The sequence below is a fragment of the Aquarana catesbeiana genome, linkage group LG03 (assembly GCF_042186555.1).
Source record: "Aquarana catesbeiana isolate 2022-GZ linkage group LG03, ASM4218655v1, whole genome shotgun sequence".
In the NCBI taxonomy this organism is placed as follows: domain Eukaryota; kingdom Metazoa; phylum Chordata; class Amphibia; order Anura; family Ranidae; genus Aquarana; species Aquarana catesbeiana.
Genome location: NC_133326.1, coordinates 664,354,961 through 664,375,350, shown reverse-complemented (window position 1 = coordinate 664,375,350; position 20,390 = coordinate 664,354,961). Strand labels below are relative to the sequence as shown.

Here is a 20,390-nt window from a genome sequence, read left to right as displayed (position 1 = left end):
ACATTTTTACTTAGGGGTGTACTCATTTTTGTTGCCATTTTGAGTTGGACAGCAACTTTACATTGTTATACAAGCTGTACACTCACTACTTTACATTGTAGCAAAGTGTCATTTCTTTAGTGTTGTCACATGAAAAGATATAATAAAATTTTTACAAAAATGTGAGAGTGTACTCACTTTTCTGAGATACTATATGTGTGTGAGCTGCTCAGGCTGTATGTGAATGAAGTCCTCTGCCCATTGCTGGGAGTGCTGGCCAGGAAGGGAGCTAGTCTATGCTCCAGACAATGGTAGTCCAGGCTGAGACTGCCATTCACTATCATAGAGCAGGTTTTGACTTGATGTGTGGCTCCCGGGACACCTAAACACTCTCAACCAGGAAAGCAAGTCAGGAACAATTTCACCATTGGGAACACAGACAGCAGTAGGATTCTGAGAAAGGTTCTTACCCATCCTGACTCTGTGTAAAAAAAAACTAAAACAAAAATAAAAATGTATCTTCAATCCTTACACTAACCCCCCCCCACACACATAACACTAAACCTCGCTGTATCGCTGTAACCCCAACGCTCAGAATAACTCTCCCTGTAAACACAACGCTAGCCCTTTCTATAACCCTCACACTAATCCTCTATAACTCAGCCTTTTTCAACCTTTTCAACATGGAGGAACCCCTGAAATAACTTTCTGATCTTAGGGAACCCCTGCTAATGATTACTCTATCTACAACTCATGGCACAATAGTAAAAAGACACTGGAAAGGATGCTTCTTACAATCATTTTTGGTCATTGGGAAGAACCCCACCGACAGATAGCTAAAAAAAATCAATGCTATCAGTGGTTACTTATCTAAGAGGCAGAAGTTGCTCATTGCTCCAGGAACCCCTAGCAGCCTCTGGAGGAACCCTGGTTGAGAAAGGATGCAATAACCCCAATAATAACCTTCCCTGTAACCCTAAAACCTCTGTATGATTTTTCCTGCTGGAATGGAGGTGAAATCTCCAACAGGGACAAAGACATCAATAAGAACATTTAAAACACTGCTGTCACCCTTAAAACCATTGGACAACCCCTTTAGGAATACCACTAGCATTTCTTTCTCTTGTTGTCGTCATATTTACTTTGTGATCCGGGGGTGTAGATAGGTTTGTCGGTCTGTATGAAGATATACCCGCTTTGATAGGACACCAGAACAACTTTTTCCAAGTTGCAGGGGCCAGAACGCACAATGACATAGACAAACTGCTTCTTTTCTGGGTCTTTATCCAGGTTAGTTGATGGAACCTAGAGGGAATTTAAACACAGCTACATGAGGTCAAGTAATAGGACAATAAAACATGCTAACACAGATAAGTCTTTGCAAAGACTCATAATAAGCTCTCCTTCACAGATCAATAAAAGATATCTCATCACTCATATTGTTATAGCTACAAGACAAACTATCACGCTTGCATAGAATCTCAGAATCTCTGTCCCTTAACTTTGTGGAAGTGAAATTAATACTTCAGGGCACATTTATAAATGAAAAATTGCCCACGATCCTAGAAGACAAACATGATACATTTCTCTTAATATGGCATCTCTGGCTGAAATACCTATCCCCCTTGTGGTACATCTCGTTCTTGGTTCAACTTTGAAACTCAGGGGAGCCCTCCACCTTTCTACCCCTTCTTCTGACTTCTGTTACCACCTAGCTGCCACCTCTCCTATCCAATAATCTTCAAGCCAGTGACTTTAGGTACAAGAAGTCCTATATGTTATACATGAGGGCATACAGGATGACATCATGTGATTACCTCCTTTTTGTAATATTTTGTTCCTTCGCATGGATGTTCCTCTAATGGGATGTTTTCATGACATTTGGGTATTCATTCCGTGCATGTATCTATCAGTCCGTCCCCAAATGCCAGGGTGCTAGGGGTAACTTTAGACTCTGAACTGTCCTTTCAGGCCCACATACGATCCCTGTCCAAATCATGCCGCCATAGCCTCCGCAACATTTCCAGAATACGCCCCTTTTTAATTAATGACAACACAAAGCTTCTAATTCACTCCCTGGTTATCTCTCGCCTCAACTATTGCAACTCCCTCCTCATTGGATTACCTTTACACAGACTACCCCCCCATTCAGTCCATAATGAATGCTGCTGCAAGACTCATCCACCTTATCAACCATTCAGTGTCCTCCACCCCTCTCTGCCAATCCCTCCACTGCCTTCCACTCACCCAACGAATAAAATTCAAAGTACTAACAATAATTTACAAAGCCGACCATAACTCTGCCCCCAGCTACATCACTAACCTAGTCCCAAAATACCAACCAAGCCGCACTCTTCTGTCCTCCCAAGACCTCCTGCTCTCTAGCTCCCTTGTCACCTCCTCCTATGCTCGCCTCCAGGATTTCTCCAGAGCTTCTCCCATTCTTTGGAACTTGCTACCTCTATCTGTCCGACTGTCCCCTCATCTATCCATCTTTAGACGATCCCTGAAAACCCTTCTCTTTAAAGAAGCCTATCCTGCTTCTAACTAACACTGTTTTACTTCCTCCATCAGCTCATCCCCCACAGCTATTACCTTTTGTATCAATTGACCCTTCCTTTTTAGATTGTAAGCTCTAATGAGCAGGGCCCTCTGAATCCTCTTGTACCAAATTGTAATGTAACTGTAATGTCTGCCTTTATTTTGTTAAGCGCTGCGCAAACCGTTGGAGTTATATAAAACCTGTATAATAATAATAATAATGTATTAATTTTGCTATACCTTGATGTATGCCGTAATGCCCAGCCTGGACTTGTTACTTTTGCTTTTTTGCACAGTTACTCTGTCACTATTTTATTGCACTTGTTATGTAAATGATTTTCTGTGATAATAAAGCTTCTCTGGTACCAGAAATAGGACAATGATGAGATCATACACTCCATACTTTGGCTTACAGTATAACAGTATAACTCTGGTCAACTGCATCAAATCAATTCCTTATCTGCACGTCACTAAAGTAAACCTGTGCTGTTGTGTACATGCAGGAAAAAGCAACAAGTTCCTTTTATTTGTGGTCTCACTAGCTGCTTATTCTCAACTTTGCTTCACTCCCTCGAAGCTCCATTCAGTCACCAGTAGCAAAGTATACACTTCTAAGTACTTCTAGGTATGGCGGAGCATGTGACTTACTGCACTTCTGCCCACATCACTGGTGCTTGGTGATTGGCTATTCAGACATTTAGAACTGTTACACAGAGGTGGGAAGAAAGTCAGTGAAAGTTTTAAGTAGCCACTCCTTGTTCCAAATGGAACAGCAGGGGAGTGGCAGGGAGGTCAGTATATGTATCTGGTTAGGCAAAGCATCAGATTCATTTAATTGCCCCTGCTGCTTACACTTGCCTTTCATTTACTCCTTGCCTACCTTTTCCCCTTCTAGAGCAGAGCCCGGTGTAAGCTTAAGGTCAGTCCAGTCAGTGTTTACATCTAAGCCACTCCCCAAACCCTCCCCCTTCCCTCCCTCATGTGCTGGTGATTGGCCACTCATGCATCTTCTGCACCTTGAGAGGAAGGGATGTTCGCCAACCCCCCTCCCCCCATAAACAGTTTAGAACCCCTGTCAGGTTTTTATTGCTGTCTGCGCTCAATTTAGATTCACCCTTTCTTTTTGTCCTGTCTACTCTTTATCACAGAGAGTGATGTTAAAGAAAGGCGCACCTTTTGGGTTGTCCCCAGAACAGTAATAGAGGGGACTCTACTTTTAGTGACCCTGGTGGCAACCAGGGATTTCTTTTAACTTTCTGTTTTGACTGTGAGACAGGAATTGAAGGGAAATCTCTCCAATCAGATCCAGATGGCAAAAAAACAAAACTGACAGGCGTTGTAACCCTCTCTAACCTTATCTATTCAAAATGAAAAGGTTTTGCCTTTTCCACTTTAATACAAAATTGATAATGTGTGTGAACAAACATTACACAGTTAATGGTACTGGGCCAGCAAGAAGAGAAGCTCTGATGTTTTGGTTCATTTTAGTTTATTGAGTTTATACATTTTTTTAACTGGTTTATATGTGTTCACATGCCATGGGTGTTATAGAGCACTATGGGCTTTCTAAAAAGATAGTACAACTGTTTGCTTGCAGAATTTCTCTCTGATTGAATCTCCATATGACCTCTTATGAACAGACAGGAAGGGGAGGGCTGATCTGACTCAACTGTGTGTGTCTATGTGTTTGCGAATGTGTGTGCATTTCAGCCTGAGCTACTGAGCTTTGTAAAAGCCAGGCTTTTATTCAACAAAGAAAAAATTGAAAAAAGAAGTCTGGTGCTTCACCTGCTGGCTGAAAATGCAAAATATATTTAACCTGAAGGCTAAGTTCAACTTTTGTTAAAAACATAAATAAATAAATAATAATAATTATTATTATTATTCATTTGCAGGTAATTTTTTTAGCATTCATTATTTTTTTACGTTGCATCCTGTACAGCATTGCATTCACGATCAACTGATCATGGATGCAATGCTAGGATCCTGCAGACTCTCAGTACACTGTCTGCCCATACCTCCAATATAGGCAAGAAACTGTCTTGCTGGTGTAGCTCTCAGCCTCATTTGCCAGCTTAGACTGCTGTGATAGTCTACCCCCTATCACATTTTGCTTACTTTTTCATATAATTATGGCTATTACTCGCTGGTTATGTTTTGGCGTATATATTTACATGGACAATTCTGGGTATTATATTTTGTTTCCTTCTTCTTTGTTTCACAGAATTTTATAACTTCAACATTGGGGACTTTCTGTCTGTTTCATTTATACATGACCCCCCCTATATACAAGATATATTACTCTATATACAGTATATAAAAGAAACTTCTGTACTATGTAAGTACCTACTTACTTGAAATATGTCTATACTACTTGATCTGATATACAAAACTGTCCTATTCTTCCTATAAACATAATTTACTCTATGTATAACTGGCTGCGTCCCCATGGGAGGATTGTGCTTTCTGCCCCCCGTTGGTCACTGGACTTGGGCGTTTTCCTTCCCCTCTCCCTCTTTCCTTTTTTTTTTCCTCTTTCCCCCTCCCTCCTTTTTCCTTCCCCCCTCCTTCTTCCCCTTCTCCCCCCCCCCTTTCCCCCTTTTTCTTCCCCTCTTGTTTTTCCCTTTCTTTCCTTCTTTTCTTTTGGATCCCATTAAAATGACCATTTCTTTCTCTGTCTTGAATTCCACATGTGGAGAAAAGGTGTAACCGGCTTTTAGTCTCTGACCAAGTGTGTCAGTGGGGATCGAGCAGTTAAGAAAGTCGTGGCAGAACAGAGGACCCCTCAGCACCGTCGGCTCCTATGGGGGATCTATCCCTGGGATTTCACTGAACACTTGCTGGAAATGGTGATTGGAAATTCCTGAATAGGAGATTGGTTTTTGAACATCCTGATCTGGAGGACTGACCGGATGAGCCATTAGGGGATACCAGCTAGGCTATCGGTGAATCTGCTGGAGGATCTATCAAGGGACATCTAACCCCCCCGGTTATCTACATATGCCATGTACCCCTGCATGGGGTAGTGGGAGCTGGTGAGTGGGGACCCTTATAGGGGAGCACAAGAGTCACCTGATCTGCTGAGCACTGTGGTCACTTTGGAGCCCTTGACAATTTATACAGAAATTTTGCACATCACCTGTGTGGGACTATTGAATAGCTATTTTTGCTAACACACATATCAAATATATTTTTTTTCATGAACTGCTGGTTTTATCATGGATTTATACACATATATATATATATATATATATATATATATATATATATATATATATACGATTTGTAACAACACAGGCTGACATTTTTAGTTCACTTTTTCATTTTTTATGGTGTTGTAATTTAAAGGTGGGATTAGTATCCCTTTGACACTTGGGATATTTTTCAAGAGATGTTCCAAGTAGATTTTCCTTGGTGTGTGCACTATTACACATTATATATCACAATTACTGTTATGAATCACAATTAATATCACTTGTATAGTATATATATTTTGTGGGTGGTATACCATTGTTGAACATATAAACTATCACCACACCTCATCAAATTAGGGTAGCGCCACTCACCCCTTCTCTCTCTCTTCTTTATTATTTTTATTAGAGCTCCTTAGGGGAGCCTATTAGGGGGGGTTGCAACCCGGGTTGATCCTAAGCGCAGAGTTTTCCATTTTCTTGCATTAAAGAGATTGTAAAGTCTCATGGTTTTTTATCTTAGTGCATTCTATGCATTAAGGTGAAAAACCTTCTTTGCTGCAGCTGACCCCCAAAACCCCCCCTTTCTTACCTGAGCCTATCCGTTCCAGCGATGACCTCATTGGATAGATTGATAGCAGCCGGAGCCATTGGCTCCTGCTACTGTAAATCAAATCCAGTGACACGGGAGTGGGGGAGGGGGCCGAGTCCTGTTGTCTGTTGCCGATTAAAGGCAGGAGCCAGGAGCGCCAGCAGGGCACTCCAGAAGAGAAAAACCCTTGCACAGAGCAGGTAAGTATTACATATATTATTTTAATTACAAAATTCAAACCTTTACAACCCCTTTATTATGGAGTTGGTGCCCTTTTGTGGATGTAACTGCCTCCACACTTCTGGGAATAAGAGTTTAAAAATGGCCGTGTGGAAATTTGTGTCCATTTAGCCAAAAAATAAATAAAAATAATTTGTGAGGTCAGGTACTGATGTTGGACAAGAAGACTTGGTTTTTAATTGGCATCTCTATTCATTCCCACAGATGTTCAGTAGGGTTGAGATAAGGACCACCCAAGTTCCTCCACACCAATCTGGTTTTTAAGGATCTGGCTTTGGACACATGGGTACAGTAATACTGGAACAATCAAAGGCCTTCACCCAACTGTTCCCACAAGGCTGGAAGTATACAATTGTGTCTAAAATGTAGTATGAACAGTACCCATAACTGGAAACAGCTGAAGTCAATCATTTGGAGAGGTGTCCGCTTAGTATAGTTTTATACATATCATATAACTAAGAAAACACTCACCAAGAATTTGGATGTTCCCAGAAAGCCATTGCCACTATTAACAGAAATCCTGCCCTGACCGATAATGAATTTCTTCTTGGGAAAATCCTGGACTAGAATATCTCCATCCAATGCAGTGCCGTGTCCGTCTACTAAGAAAGTCTCCTCGCTGTCCGCTCGCAGCACATTGGAGGTGATCAGGGTACACCTGGGTGAGTAAAAAAAAAAATGCATGATGTATATCAGGCAATATGTTATCTGTACTTAAAGGTCATGTAAAGTATTTTTACTACCTATCAAAACAACTTATGAAAATAATCTTATCTTTGTGTGTTTTATGCTAGCACCATTTTTTCAACTTCCAGGTGCATAAACAGAATGTACAAAAATGCACTTAAATCTCTGATGCATGATATGTTTTCTAAATGCAGCGACACTGTGGAATAAAATGGGGGTAGATTACACTTTTTATGCCATAGGTTATTTGCATTACAGTTTATAAAATGTATATTTTATTTTTTTTTTAAAGACATGTAAACTAATTTTAAATGAAATTATTTGCAATGTCTTTTCCAATTTTTCGGTAAAATACAATAAAATGAGGTAATGTCAAGTAAATAAATAGCATATATTTGAAGTCTCAAATATGCATACGCCAGTGAAATTGGGAAACTACTATACCCAAAATTGTCCATTAGTGACGCTCTAAAAGCCTTTACAGGCCATCAATTTAGGGCTAACCGTGATTGACAGCCCTACAATTACTGCTTGCACTCCAGCATGCATTGGAATGCCTAATATAATTTTCGTTTGTGTGCGCACCAGGCACTTGCATTAGTATGTACATACAGTATATGCAAGTCAGGGGAATTTTTTACAATTTTAAATGTTTTTTTCTTGAACCTTTTTAACGTTTAAGCTTTTAAGTAAGGTTGGCCATACATTATACAATTTTTCTTGTACAATCTTCCTTTAGATTCACCAAAACCATATAATATGAGGTCAAACCTAAATACTTTCACTTTGTATGCAATCAGGCAGGCCCTTGCACTACATAGTTGAAGGTAAATCTAAAGGAAATTGAATAAGAGAAATGTATAATGTATGGCCAGCTTAACTTTACTTCTATCACAAAGAGGTGGGCTATTAACATAAAGAGGCAGACAAGCCCCTAACAGATAGCATAGTGCAAGTGACAGGTCCTCTTCAAGGAGACATCAGGGGTCTATTATCACAAAGAATTCCTCAAGAAAAGTCCAAAGCCTTATTCTCGTGGTCACGTGGTACACATAAGGCAATGTTTCGGAGCCACACAGGGCTTCTTCGTCAGGCAACGTTGCCTTATGTGCACAATGTGACCACGAGAATAAAGCTTTGGACCCTTCTTGAGGAATCCTTGGTGTGCTGGTGACATCTTTTCACTTGGATCGTCTACGGTTCCCAGCCTGTGGTCATTGCAGCACCTATTATTACCAAATAGCCATTTTCAGGAACGTGTGTATGGGGAATATTGCGTTTGTATTATCACAAAGGGGCTGACAGCCACTTGGATGATAGCATAGCGTGGCAACAAGTCCTCTTCAAGGAAACATCAAGGGTCTATTATTACAAACAGGCTGACAGCCCCCTAGGTGATAGCATAATACAGGCAACAGGTCCTCTTCAAGGAGACATTAGAAGTCTATTATCACAAAGAGCTGACAGCCCCCTAGGTGATAGCATAGTACAGGCAACAGGTCCTCTTCAAAGAGACATCAGGGGTCTATTAATACAAAGAAGCTAACAAACCCCCTAGGTGATATCATAGTACAGGCAACAGGTCCTCTTCAAGGAGACAATAGAGGTCTATTATCACAAAGAGCTGACAGCCCCCTAGGTGATAGCATAGTGCAAGTGACAGGTCCTCTGTAAGGAGAAATCAGGGGTCTATTACCACAAAGAGGCTGACAACCCCCTATGTGATAGCATAGTACAGGCAATAGGTCCTCTTCAAGGAGGCATCAGGGGTCTATTAATATAACAATGCTAATAAGCCCCCTAGGTGATAGCATAGTGCTGATCACAGGTCCCGTCAAGGAGACTATTAGACCCCTAATGTCACCCCTGCACCCTGCGATTGGGTTTATTGAGTGATTGGGTGGCATTACAGATAGCAGGAAGCTTAGTATAAAAATGCAAACAAACTCTCGGCTGCCATGGCAGCTGTGAGTTTGTTTACATGTTGATGATGCTGCACAGGCCCGCTGATAAGGCAGTACAGCCAGCCCTCCTGTACTGTTCCTCATCAGTTTAAAGGGGGGGCCCAGGTACCTTCTAAGTAGGAGGGCTGGCTGTACTGTCTTAGTGCAGACACAAATCCTTTTCTGCCTCCCCCTACAGCACTGCCAGCTTCTCCTATTTCTCCCCCTACCTGCACTGCAAGAGGAGTGGTTCTAGCACATGCGCCCCTTCCTTCTGCTGTCTGGGCCCCCCTGTGCACTCCTTTCCCCCCGTAGAGCTGCCAGCTTCCCCTCTCTCCCACTGGCAGCTGCTGCGGGCACAAAGGGGAATGTTTCAGGATGAAGAGCAGGGGAAGGGGCAGGTAAAAATTCCCCTTCCTTTCCTGAATAAACACAGTGATCGATCCGTACCAATCACCCCTGTGTCCATCCATTACTGAAGTGTAGTAAACTGTGTTACTATGCTTCAGTTTGTGAATGAGCAGGAAACCTCAGAGTGCTTCCTATTTATTCAACCGTGCTTCTGAAGCTGCAGAGAAAGGGACTGATAAATCTACGTCCTCAGTCAGTTTCAGTTGTGGGGGACCTTGTCAGGTAGGCTGTATGGGGCCCCGTGATTTCTAACAGCAGCTGCAGTTTAATAATTACAATGGCAGCAAAGAATGGGGTTAAAAAAATAGCTTCTTTGTTATCTGCATGGAGTTTCTATAGTCATTCTTTGGCATGTGAAACCTCTCCTATATATTTTCTTCATCTTCCTATTTAGCTGTTTGGATCAAAAGAGGAGCTCCAGCCCCCCCCCATGAAAAAATGTAAAGTCTGCAGCTACGAATACTATTGACTTTTAATATTAGGACAATTACCTGTCCTGGAATTCAGCCAAAGTTTCCATCGGCTCTCGGGTGTTGCCGCCATTGCCTGTAAGGGAAACCGGCAGTGACGCCCTGCGCCCTTACAGACAGTTTCCTACTGCACATGCGCAAAGTGCACTTCGCTTTCTGAATGGCCCAGTGGCGGGGGAAGAAGGAGGGTAGCCGAACTTCTGAGAGATCTCGCCACGGTCTTCCAGTAGTGGGGACAGGTACCTGTCAAAACTAGGTACCCCCCCAAAAGGGGCCAAATGTGGCCCCGGAGGCAGGGGGAGGAGACAGATAAGCGGAGCTTCCTCTTTTGGGTGGAGCTTCGCTTTAAGTTTCAAATGTGAGTATAAATGAGCTTATTAATAACAGGCTTTGTCTTTACAAATGCTGAGGTTGATGATGATGAAAAAAATCCTGCACGAACACAAAATCTTGGCAAAATTTCCCTATTATTTCACAAAATTTCCCTATTCCCGTTACATAACTCCCATGTAGAAATTTACGCCAAGTGACCTTGCACAGGGGCTATCGATCGCTTTCCACAGAATCTGGTTTATTTGTACATGTGTGGGAGTACTGTCCATGGCTAGGTCAAATGTCAGCTCTTTGCAATATATTTCAACATGACTGGCAGACACCCAGAAAGATTGACAGTGTATGTATATGTCAGAAAGTAAGATCTGTGAAAATTGGGAATAAATTAAGCACACACTAGAGGGTGCTACAAGCACTTTAAAGGGAAAGAACAGTGGGGGTCATTTACAAAAGGCAAATCCACTTTACACTACAAGTGCCCTGCAAGTGGACTTGAAAGTGTGCTGAAAGTACACTTTTTTTTTTTTTAAATCAGAAAGGTTTTTATTGAACATTTTTGGTAAATACATCTTCCAATGCACAATGTCACACATGTCAGTGTCATACTTATACAATGTATACAGCACAGTTCTTACAATGGTGCTACATAACCCTTTATTCCATACTATTCAGTTTATAATGACTCCCATCCTCCCTTCCAACACACATATAGTACATATCCTTTCCATGTATATTGCTGAAAGTACACTTGGAAGTGCAGTCGCTGTAAATCTGAGGGGTAGATCCTAAATGAGGGGAAGCTCTGCTGATTTTAGCATCCAATCGTGTGCAAGCTAAAATGCTGTTTTTTTATTTCCCTTGCATGTCCCCCTCGGATCTACAGCGACTGCACTTCCAAGTGCACTTGTAGTACAAAGTGGATTTGCCTTTATTAATTAACCCCCAATGTGTTTTCCTAACCACTTTACCCCTCTTCATGACCAGGCCATTTTTTGCTATGCGGCGCTGCGCTACTTTAACTGACAACAAACAGAATGTATACCTTTATTTCCCCCACAAATAGAACATTCTTTTGGTGGCATTTGATCACCTCTGGGCATAGGCGTGCGCACAGGGTGTGCCAGGTGTGCCTGGGCACACCCTAATTGCCTTATGTGGTGCATATTCCCCCCCTGTTTAGACCACTGATATTTCATCCCCCAAAAAAATGTTACAAAAGAAAATAATTTTTTGGAAAAGAAAATAAACAAAATTACACTGTCCACTGCCCTACTGACACCATCAGTACATATACACATGCATATGTATTTGAGCTTTGGGGTGCACACCCTAATGCAAGAGGCAGCGCACACCTATGCCAATGGGTTTTTTTATTTTTTATTATATAAACGAAAAAAAGACCAACAATTTTGAAAAAAAAACAATATTTTTTACTTTCTACTATAAAACATATAAAAAAAATCTCTTAATAAATTTTGGACAAAATGTATTCTGCTACATGTCTTTGGTAAAAAAAAAAAATCCCAATAAGTGTATATTGATTGGTTTGCTTGAAAGATATATACTGGAATTTTTTTTTTTTATAAACTAGTAATGACGGCGATCAATGACTTATAATGGGAATGTGATTGCGGTGGCCAATCCAACACTAACTGACACTTTGTGGTAACTGACTAACTGCCACTGACATCATCAGTGCCATTATTACAGTGATCAGTGTGATTATTATGCACTATCACTGTAGTAATGACACTGGGCAGGAAGGGGTTAACATCTAGGGTGATCAAAGGGTTAAAAGTGTGCCTAACAATGTGTAATGTGTGCAGTGCTTTTACTGGGTATCTAGTTGTTTTCATTCCCTTAGAAGGGAATAAAAAAACAACTAGATCTCCGTTAGCTGAACACGGCTCTGTGCGGTTTACACTCACAGAGCTGTGTTCTGTGAGACTCAGAGCCAATCACCGGGTTCTGTCATTCAATTAATGGCTGGGACCTGGTGATCGGCATGTGCTGTCACGAATGACAGCACAGCCAGATGGGCACACGCGCCCCCTACCAATACTGTACATGTGATTCAGCACAGAGCAACCACCCTGTAGCAGTAAAGCAACATGGGCCAGTTGTTAAATTGTTAAAAAAATACTTTGAGATATTTTTTCAATGTTTACCTTAAAGTAATCTTATTCTTTATAACAAAAAATTTGCTTTGTGAAAATCTCAGCATTGGCATAGCCATCAAAAGTAATCCTCGTAATGTACATACTACTTGAAAAAATGGCATTTTCTATTTATTTCCTATGATCGTCAGCTCCATCTAGTGGCCATAATGCTGTATTTTCCAGAAATTCTACAATCCAGGAAAATACTGCATTATGGCCACAAGATGGAACTGATGAGCATAGGAAATAAATGGAAAATTACTTTTCACACATATTGGGCGCAGTACGGGGATTATTTGCCATAGCTGTGTGAATGCTGAGATACTCGCACAGCCAATTCTTTTTATTTTTAGAAATAGACCTCAGGGTGTCAGTAAACACAGTAATGTTGACTTTTGTTGTATCTACATATAAATGCTACATTTTTCACATGCGCTTTTTATTCAGGCTCAATATGCCTAAATTACTCGGTGATTAAAGATGAGCTCAGAGTTCGTCTGAACACAAGTTCTGACCAATCTTTGGCTGTAGTGCTTTCAACCCCTTCCTGCCACCACCTCCCAGCCCTTTTAATAGATTGAAATGCCGGGAGGCGGAGGCAAGCATTCGGAACATGTGACCGCTGTGATTGGCTGTCACAGTGGTCACATGATTGGAAAGCTCCCAAATGCAAGTATGCATCGGGAGCTTTCTGTGACAGTTTATTTACTGTTCTGGCAGTGTACTCTCAGCACAGTAAACTGTTTACATATAGACACAGATAAGCGCTGCTTAGCATTAAAGCTCACCTGTCGGGAGGCCACATATACAATATGTGACGGGAGTCTCTTTGGGCAGAGGGCTTGTTGAACCCAGCTTACCTTAGAGAGGTCGGGAAACTCCTTGTCCAGCTCCTCCGGCCCCTCCTATGTGTAAGTTACCCTATGTGTATTAGGGGCACAGGGTGACCGAGAAACCCAGTTGGGTCTGCACTAACCAGACTCTCAGTACAACCACACAGGGCTCAGCATTTCCTTTTACCCCTGTTATCCAGGGTTCTATATGTGTGGTTTGTATTGAAAGAATGAAGGGGTTCTTTCACTTGAGACAGTAATATTTCTGAACAATATACCTCAAGAAATATATGAAGCTAAATAATTCCACCTTTCTGACTGCTGGAATATTGTATGAGCTTGGTCTCATAGACTGTTGTAGACTTTTTACTAGATCGTTTGAGGGGTGGCTGTATCCCATTGTTCTGTTGTTTCTGTCTGCCTTGGAAGAAACCTATTATGTGATGTATATGTGTTTCCAGCATGTAGACCGAGGCAGGGTGGAGGAGGGGGGATTCCTCCAACAGCCCTTCCTGCTAATAAGACGTTCTACTGATGAGAAGTTTGAATGTGCCAGTGTGTCTCTTATTACTGAATGTCCTGTGTCAGTATGCAAAGAAGGGGGGATTGTCCCCAGATTGTATATCTCTTTGTACCTGTGTTTGAATAAACAGTTTTATGTTTGTTAGCACCCTACACTGATGTCTTGACAAGTGACTGGGTGGGCTAAGGGATCTTGGATCATGCTGGTACCGGACAAGGGAAGTTTATACAGCGGACATACTCCTCCTAAACTGGGGTCCGTCATACACTATATTGTCAAAAGTATTGGGTTGCCTGCCTTTACACGCACATGAACTTTAATGGCTTCCCAGTCTTAGGAGGGGATTTACTAAAACTGGAGAGTGCACACTCTGGTGCAGCTCTGCTTAGAAACCAATCAGCTTCCATGGTATTTTTGTCAAAGCTTAATTGAAGAAACTGAAGTTAGAAGCTGATTGGCTACCATGCACAGCTGCACCAGATTCCAAGAGCTCCAGTTTTAATAAATCTCCCCCTTAGTCTGTATGGTTCAATATTGAGTTGGTCCACCCTTTGCAGCTATAACAGCTTCAACTCTTCTGGGAAGGCTTTCCACAAGGTTTAGGAGTGTGTCTATGGGAATGTCTGACCATTCTTCCAGAAGCGCATTTGTGAGGTTGGACATTAATGTTGGGCGAGAAGGCCTGGCTTGCAGTCTCTCCTCTAATTCATCCCAAAGGTGTGCAGTCATGTTGGAACAGGAAGAAGCCATCCCCAAACTGTTCCCACAAAGTTGGGAGCATGAAATTGTCCAAAATGTCTTGGTATGCTGACGCCTTAAGATTTCCCTTCACTGGAACTAAGGGGACAAGTCCAACCCCTGAAAAACAACCACACACCATAATCCCTCCTCTACCAAATGATTTGGACCAGTGCACAAAGCAAGTCCATAAAGACATGGATGAGCCAGTTTGGGGTGGGGGAACTTGACTGGCCAGCACAGAGTCCTGACCTCAACCCGATAGAACACCTTTGGGATGAATTAGAGAGAAGACTGCGAGCCAGGCCCTCTCGTCCAACATCAGTGCCTGACCTCACAAATGCTCTTCTGGAAGAATGGTCAAACATTCCCATAGACACACTCCTAAACCTTGTGGACAGCCTTCCCAGAAGAGTTGAAGCTGTTATAGCTGCAAAGGGTGGGCCAACTCAATATTGAACCCTAAGGACTAAGACTGGGATGCCATTAAAGTTCATGTGCGTGTAAAGATGGGAGTCCCAATACTTTGACAATATAGTGTATGTCTATTGCCGGCAGGAAGAGCTTAACAACTGACTTAAATGAATGTGCAATGCGCCCAAAATGCTCATTAATGCTATAGGTGCGTTAATGTGCGTTAAAGGCTGCTTTAAAATTCAATGCCCGTGTAAGCCCCCTTTCACACTGGTGCAATTTGTCATGCAGTTTGGAACTTACAAAGTCGCACCCCATTGTTAGCAATGTACCCGTTCAAATAGTTGCTACTCGTGTCGCAGGAACTTTGAAAAAGGTTCCTGCACTACTTTTTGCCCATTTCATTGCGACTTGCATAGACTTCGATGGTGTTTAAAGTCGCAAGCCACAATGAAATCGGCAGTGCACTTTGAAATCACACTAAAAGAGCCATTACAGTAGAATTTTTTTCTGTCTCTGAGATCAATAACTGCCTGTGTAGTCCTAACCTTATCGGATCAAAAGTAGCAATACAGAAACCATAACAGTAAGGATACAAAACAATCAGAGACAGCACAACAATGAATCAATTTCCTGGTGTTGAAAGTAACTGCTGAGTTTTATGTTATGGTCATCACATTATATAACTTGAACCATCCAGGATAACAGCTGGATGTAGGTAGGTTTATAAGACTAGCACACAGTTTTCCAACATTTGAACTCAACATGGATAATTAACATTATACAGTCACACAAAGTACATCACATAAAGCAAAGTGAAAAAAAGACTGTCCACACAGGATACATTTATATAAGTCTTTTACAACACCATGTGGCCTGTTTTAAAAAAAAATCTATTATATCTACTAGTTCTTAGGGAACCCATAGTAAAATCAATTCATCGGGGGGCAGTGGAAATAATGCTCCTTTCATTAATGGTCAGTGGGAAGAATGTTCCTTACATTAGTGGTCAGTAGGGATGGGCGAACGGTTCGGCCCGAGCATAAGTTCGGGCCGAACTTTGGTTGTTCGGATGTTCTTGCGAACACCGAACAATATGCGGTGTTCGGGGCAAACTCGAAAGCCGCCGGAACACCGTTAAAGTCTATGGGACACTAACATGAAAAACCAAAATGCTAATTTTAAAGGCTCATATGCAAGTTATTGTCATCAAAAGTGTTTGTGGAGCCGAGTCCTGCCCCAGGGACATGTATCAATGCAAAAAAAAGTTTTAAAAACAGCCGTTTTTTCGGGAGCAGTGATTTTTTTTAATGCTTAAAGTGAAACAATAAAAATTAAATATTCCTTTAAATATCGTGCCTGGGGGGTGTCTATAGTATGCCTGTAAAGTGGCGCATTTTTCACATGTTTAGAACAGTACCACAGCAAAATGACATTTCTAAAGGAAAAATTGTCATTTAAAACTGATCACAGCTGTAATGAATTGTCGGGTCTCGGCAATATAGATAAAACTCATTGAAAAAAAGAGCATGGGATCCCCCCCCCAGTCCATTACCAGGCCCTTTGGGTCTTATATGAATATTAAGGGGAACCCCGAACCAAAATTAAAAAAAAAAATTGCGTGGGGGTCCCACTAAAATCCATACCAGGCCCTTTGGGTCTGATATGGAAATTAAGGGGAACCCTGCACCAAATTTAAAAAACATGGCACAGGGGTCCCCCCCAAAATCCATACCAGACCCTCCAGGTCTGGTATGGATTTTAAGGGGAACCCTGCGCCAAAATTAAAAAAAAATGGCGTAGGGGTCCCCCCAAAATCCATACCAGACCCTTATCCGAGCATGCAACCTGGCAGGCCGCAGGAAAAGAGGGGGACGTCACCGGGTGGCCCCGCCCTCAGTTGTATAAGAACTGTCACAAGCGAAGAAGCGTCACACAGCAGGAGCCTCCCATGGAGGCGGGTCGGTTACAGGTTATTTTTCATTTTCAGTCTGTCGCGGCGTGATAGAAGAAGTGAATGGACATCGTGGGACATTTTTATTTTTTTATTTTTTAATAAAGGACTTGTCCCCAAGCTGTGTCTTGTCGTTTTTAGCATTTTGCCACTTTTTTTGTGAAATAGTAGGGGAGACCAGGATCTAGGGGTCCCCTTGTTAAAGGGGGCTTCCAGATTCCGATAAGTCCCCCTCCCGCAGACCCCCACAACCAGTGGGCAAGGGTTGTGGGGATGAGGCCCTTGTCCCCCCCCTTGCTACCCCAAAGCATCCTCTCCATGTTGAGGGCATGTGGCCTGGTACAATTCAGGAGGGGAGCCCCTCCAGTTTTGCAGACGACACAAAAATAAGCAGGGCAGTAACTTCACACCAGGATGTAGAAAGATCTGAACAAAATAATGGAGTGGGCAACTACATGGCAAATGAGGTTTAATGTGGAGAAATGTAAAGTAATGCACTTGGGGCAAAAGACATAAATGCAAACTACTCAATAAGGGGAGAACTGCTGGGGGAATCAAGGATGGAAAAAGATCTGTGGGTCCTGGTAGATGACAGACTAAGCAATAGCGTGCAATGCCAAGCTGCAGCTACCAAGGCCGGCAGAATTTTAGCATGCATAAAAAAAGGATATACTCTATCCCATAGTTTGTAGACGCGATAACTTTTGCTCAAACCAATCAATATACGCCTATTGGGATTTTTTTACCAAAAATATGTAGAAGAATATATATTGGCCTAAACTGATGAATAAATTTGTTTTTTTATATTTCATTTTGGATATGTATTATAGCAAAATGTGTGTTTATAGCACAAAAAAAAAAAACACAGAGGTGAATAAATACCACCAAAAGAAAGCTCTGATTGTGGGAAAAAAAGGACGTCAATTTTGTTTGGGTACAGCATTGCATGACCGCGCAATTGTCAGTTAAAACGACATAGTGCCGTATAGCAAAAAATGGCCTGGTCATTAAGGGGGGCAAATCCTTCTGGGGCTGAAGTGGTTAAAGAACACAACATACAGGTATACGGGAAATAATTATAGACACTGACACCTACAACCTACACAGGTTGAGCTGGATGGACTATTGTCTTTATTCAAACTTACCTACTATGTAACTATGTACATTGGCGGCCAGTGGGAAGAATGTCCCTTACATTAGTTATCAGTGGGAATAATGCCCCTTACATTGGTGGCCAATGGGAAGAATGTCCCTTACAGTGGTGGTCAGTGCGAAAAATTTCCTTACATTGGTGATCAGTGGGAAGAATGTCCCTTTCATTGGCGGTCAGTGGGAAGAATGTTCTTTACATTGGTGATCAGTGGGAGGAATATCCCTTACATTGGTGGTCAGTGGAAAGAATACCCTCACATTGGTAAGGAGGATAGTGCTCCCCTGCCTTTCAATTCAGGTATTGAAACAGGTTGGAATATCTCCCTATGCAAAAACTATCCCAGTCAACCACCGAAGAGCTGGATATTGCCCTCTAGCATCTGAAGTAGCCCAATAACTACAAGATATTCCCAAAATCAAATCAATCCATCAAAGGCCATTCTACAGATAAATCAATTATCTGCCAAAATTCTAGGTATGGGATCAGTACATAAACAGGCTTTATTACTAAGGCTAAGCCTATCGCCAACTTTCATCCACTATTTATGAGGTCATACTCACGATTGTGCATAGGTGGACCCAGCCAGGAGACCCAGCAAGAGGAGACACAAAGCTCTGAACCCCATGATGCCACCACGGGTATGAGAAGCCTCTGTAAGGAGGGTTTTTTTTAAAGGGACACTCAGGGGGGTTGGAGCCCTGTCTAAATAATTCCCTTTAATCAGTAACAGGAGAGACATTGTGAGATTAGGTGACAAAATAAGCAAACAAAAGCCTGCTTGACAAATACAAGAATGTCCATCAAATTGTTGGGAAATTACACTAAGCCAATACACACAAAAGAGAATTGCACAACAATAGAACAACAGGGGCCCTGGACCAAAAGCCTGGAGCACAGTAATGGTATGCAGACAGGAACAGTATTCTCCTCTCTGTATTAAGGGCTCATTCACATTATGAACGTTATTTATAAAGCAGTGAAACTGACATTCACCAAACATTCACCGCAGCTAATCTTCCTGTTGCATGTATTTTTAATAACAATGATTGGTTCACCACCAGTAAATGTTTGGTTAACGTCACATTCACTGTTTTATAAATAAACCCCTACGAGTCATTTAAAAAAAATGTGTTATAGGTATTCAAATAGCACCCACAATTTATGTAGCACTTTGCATACATTAAATATACATCAGTCCCTGCCCTTAACCACTTGCTGCCCAAGCCAATTTTGACATTTCTCTCATACATGTTAAAATCAGCATGTAGCGTGTTTTTGCTAGAAAATTACTTAGAACCCCCAAACAGTATATATTTACTGAAAGCAGCAGCCCTGGAAGAAAATGGCGATTGAGCAGCCATTTATCAAATACATATGAATTTTTTATTTTCTATTAAATCACTTTTAAATTACATTGTTATCAATGCATACAAAGTTATTACATGAATACAATAATACAATAATTTATACCAATACTTCCTTCACCACCACCCCCCCACACACACACACACACACACACACACACACACAAAAAAACAGTCCAACTCAGACATCACCATCTGAATATATTTTCAAGTACCATAACCAATATTCTCCAGACCCATTGTCAATCTAGTCACTTCCTTCCATGGTTTCCACATCTTTTCAAATTAACCCACACATCTCCTCCTGATTTCCCTTATTATCATGTTATTAATCCCTCTTAACCACTCTGCATGAGTGGGAGGCAAAGGAGACAGCCATTTCTGGGCAATACATTTTCTGGCTTGGTAGAAACATCTCAGTATTGCTAGTTTTTTTCTAAGAAGGGGCTACTTAGTATTCCATACAACCCAGTACACATAACTTGGGTTCAATCAGCAAATCTACTTCAAATACTAAGATTACTGTGTCAGCCACCTTCTCCCTCCCTATAACAGCATCAGCTCTTCTGGAAAGGCTGTCCACAAGGTTTAGGAGTGTGTCTATGGGAATGTTTGGCCATTCTTCCAGAAGTGCATTTGTGAGGTCAGGCACTGATGTTGGAGAGAAGGCCTTGCTCGCTGTCTGCACTGTAATTCATCCCAAAGGTATTTTAATGGGTTGAGGTCATGACTCTGTGCAGGCCAGTCAAGTTCCTTTACCCCAAACTCGCTCATCCATGATGTCTTTATGGACCTTGCTTTGTGCACTGGTCCTTATTATTCAATTATAAAATCATTTGGTGGAGGGGAGATTATGGTGTGTGGT

General features: G+C 41.7%; 1 protein-coding gene across 1 annotated transcript in view; it reads right to left on the bottom strand.

Annotated features, from left to right (window-relative positions):
* Nucleotides 1-18,876, bottom strand: part of LOC141133434 (venom factor-like) — a 164,019-nt gene extending 145,143 nt beyond the window's left edge. Inside the window, exons 1-3 of the mRNA XM_073622821.1 lie at nt 18,722-18,876; nt 7,015-7,201; nt 1,122-1,284 (exon numbers count right to left, since the gene is read on the bottom strand). Coding sequence (XP_073478922.1) covers nt 1,122-1,284; nt 7,015-7,201; nt 18,722-18,786 — 415 coding nt within the window. The 5' untranslated portion in view covers nt 18,787-18,876. The remainder of the gene's footprint in view (nt 1-1,121; nt 1,285-7,014; nt 7,202-18,721) is intronic.
* Nucleotides 18,877-20,390: the final 1,514 nt, after the last annotated feature.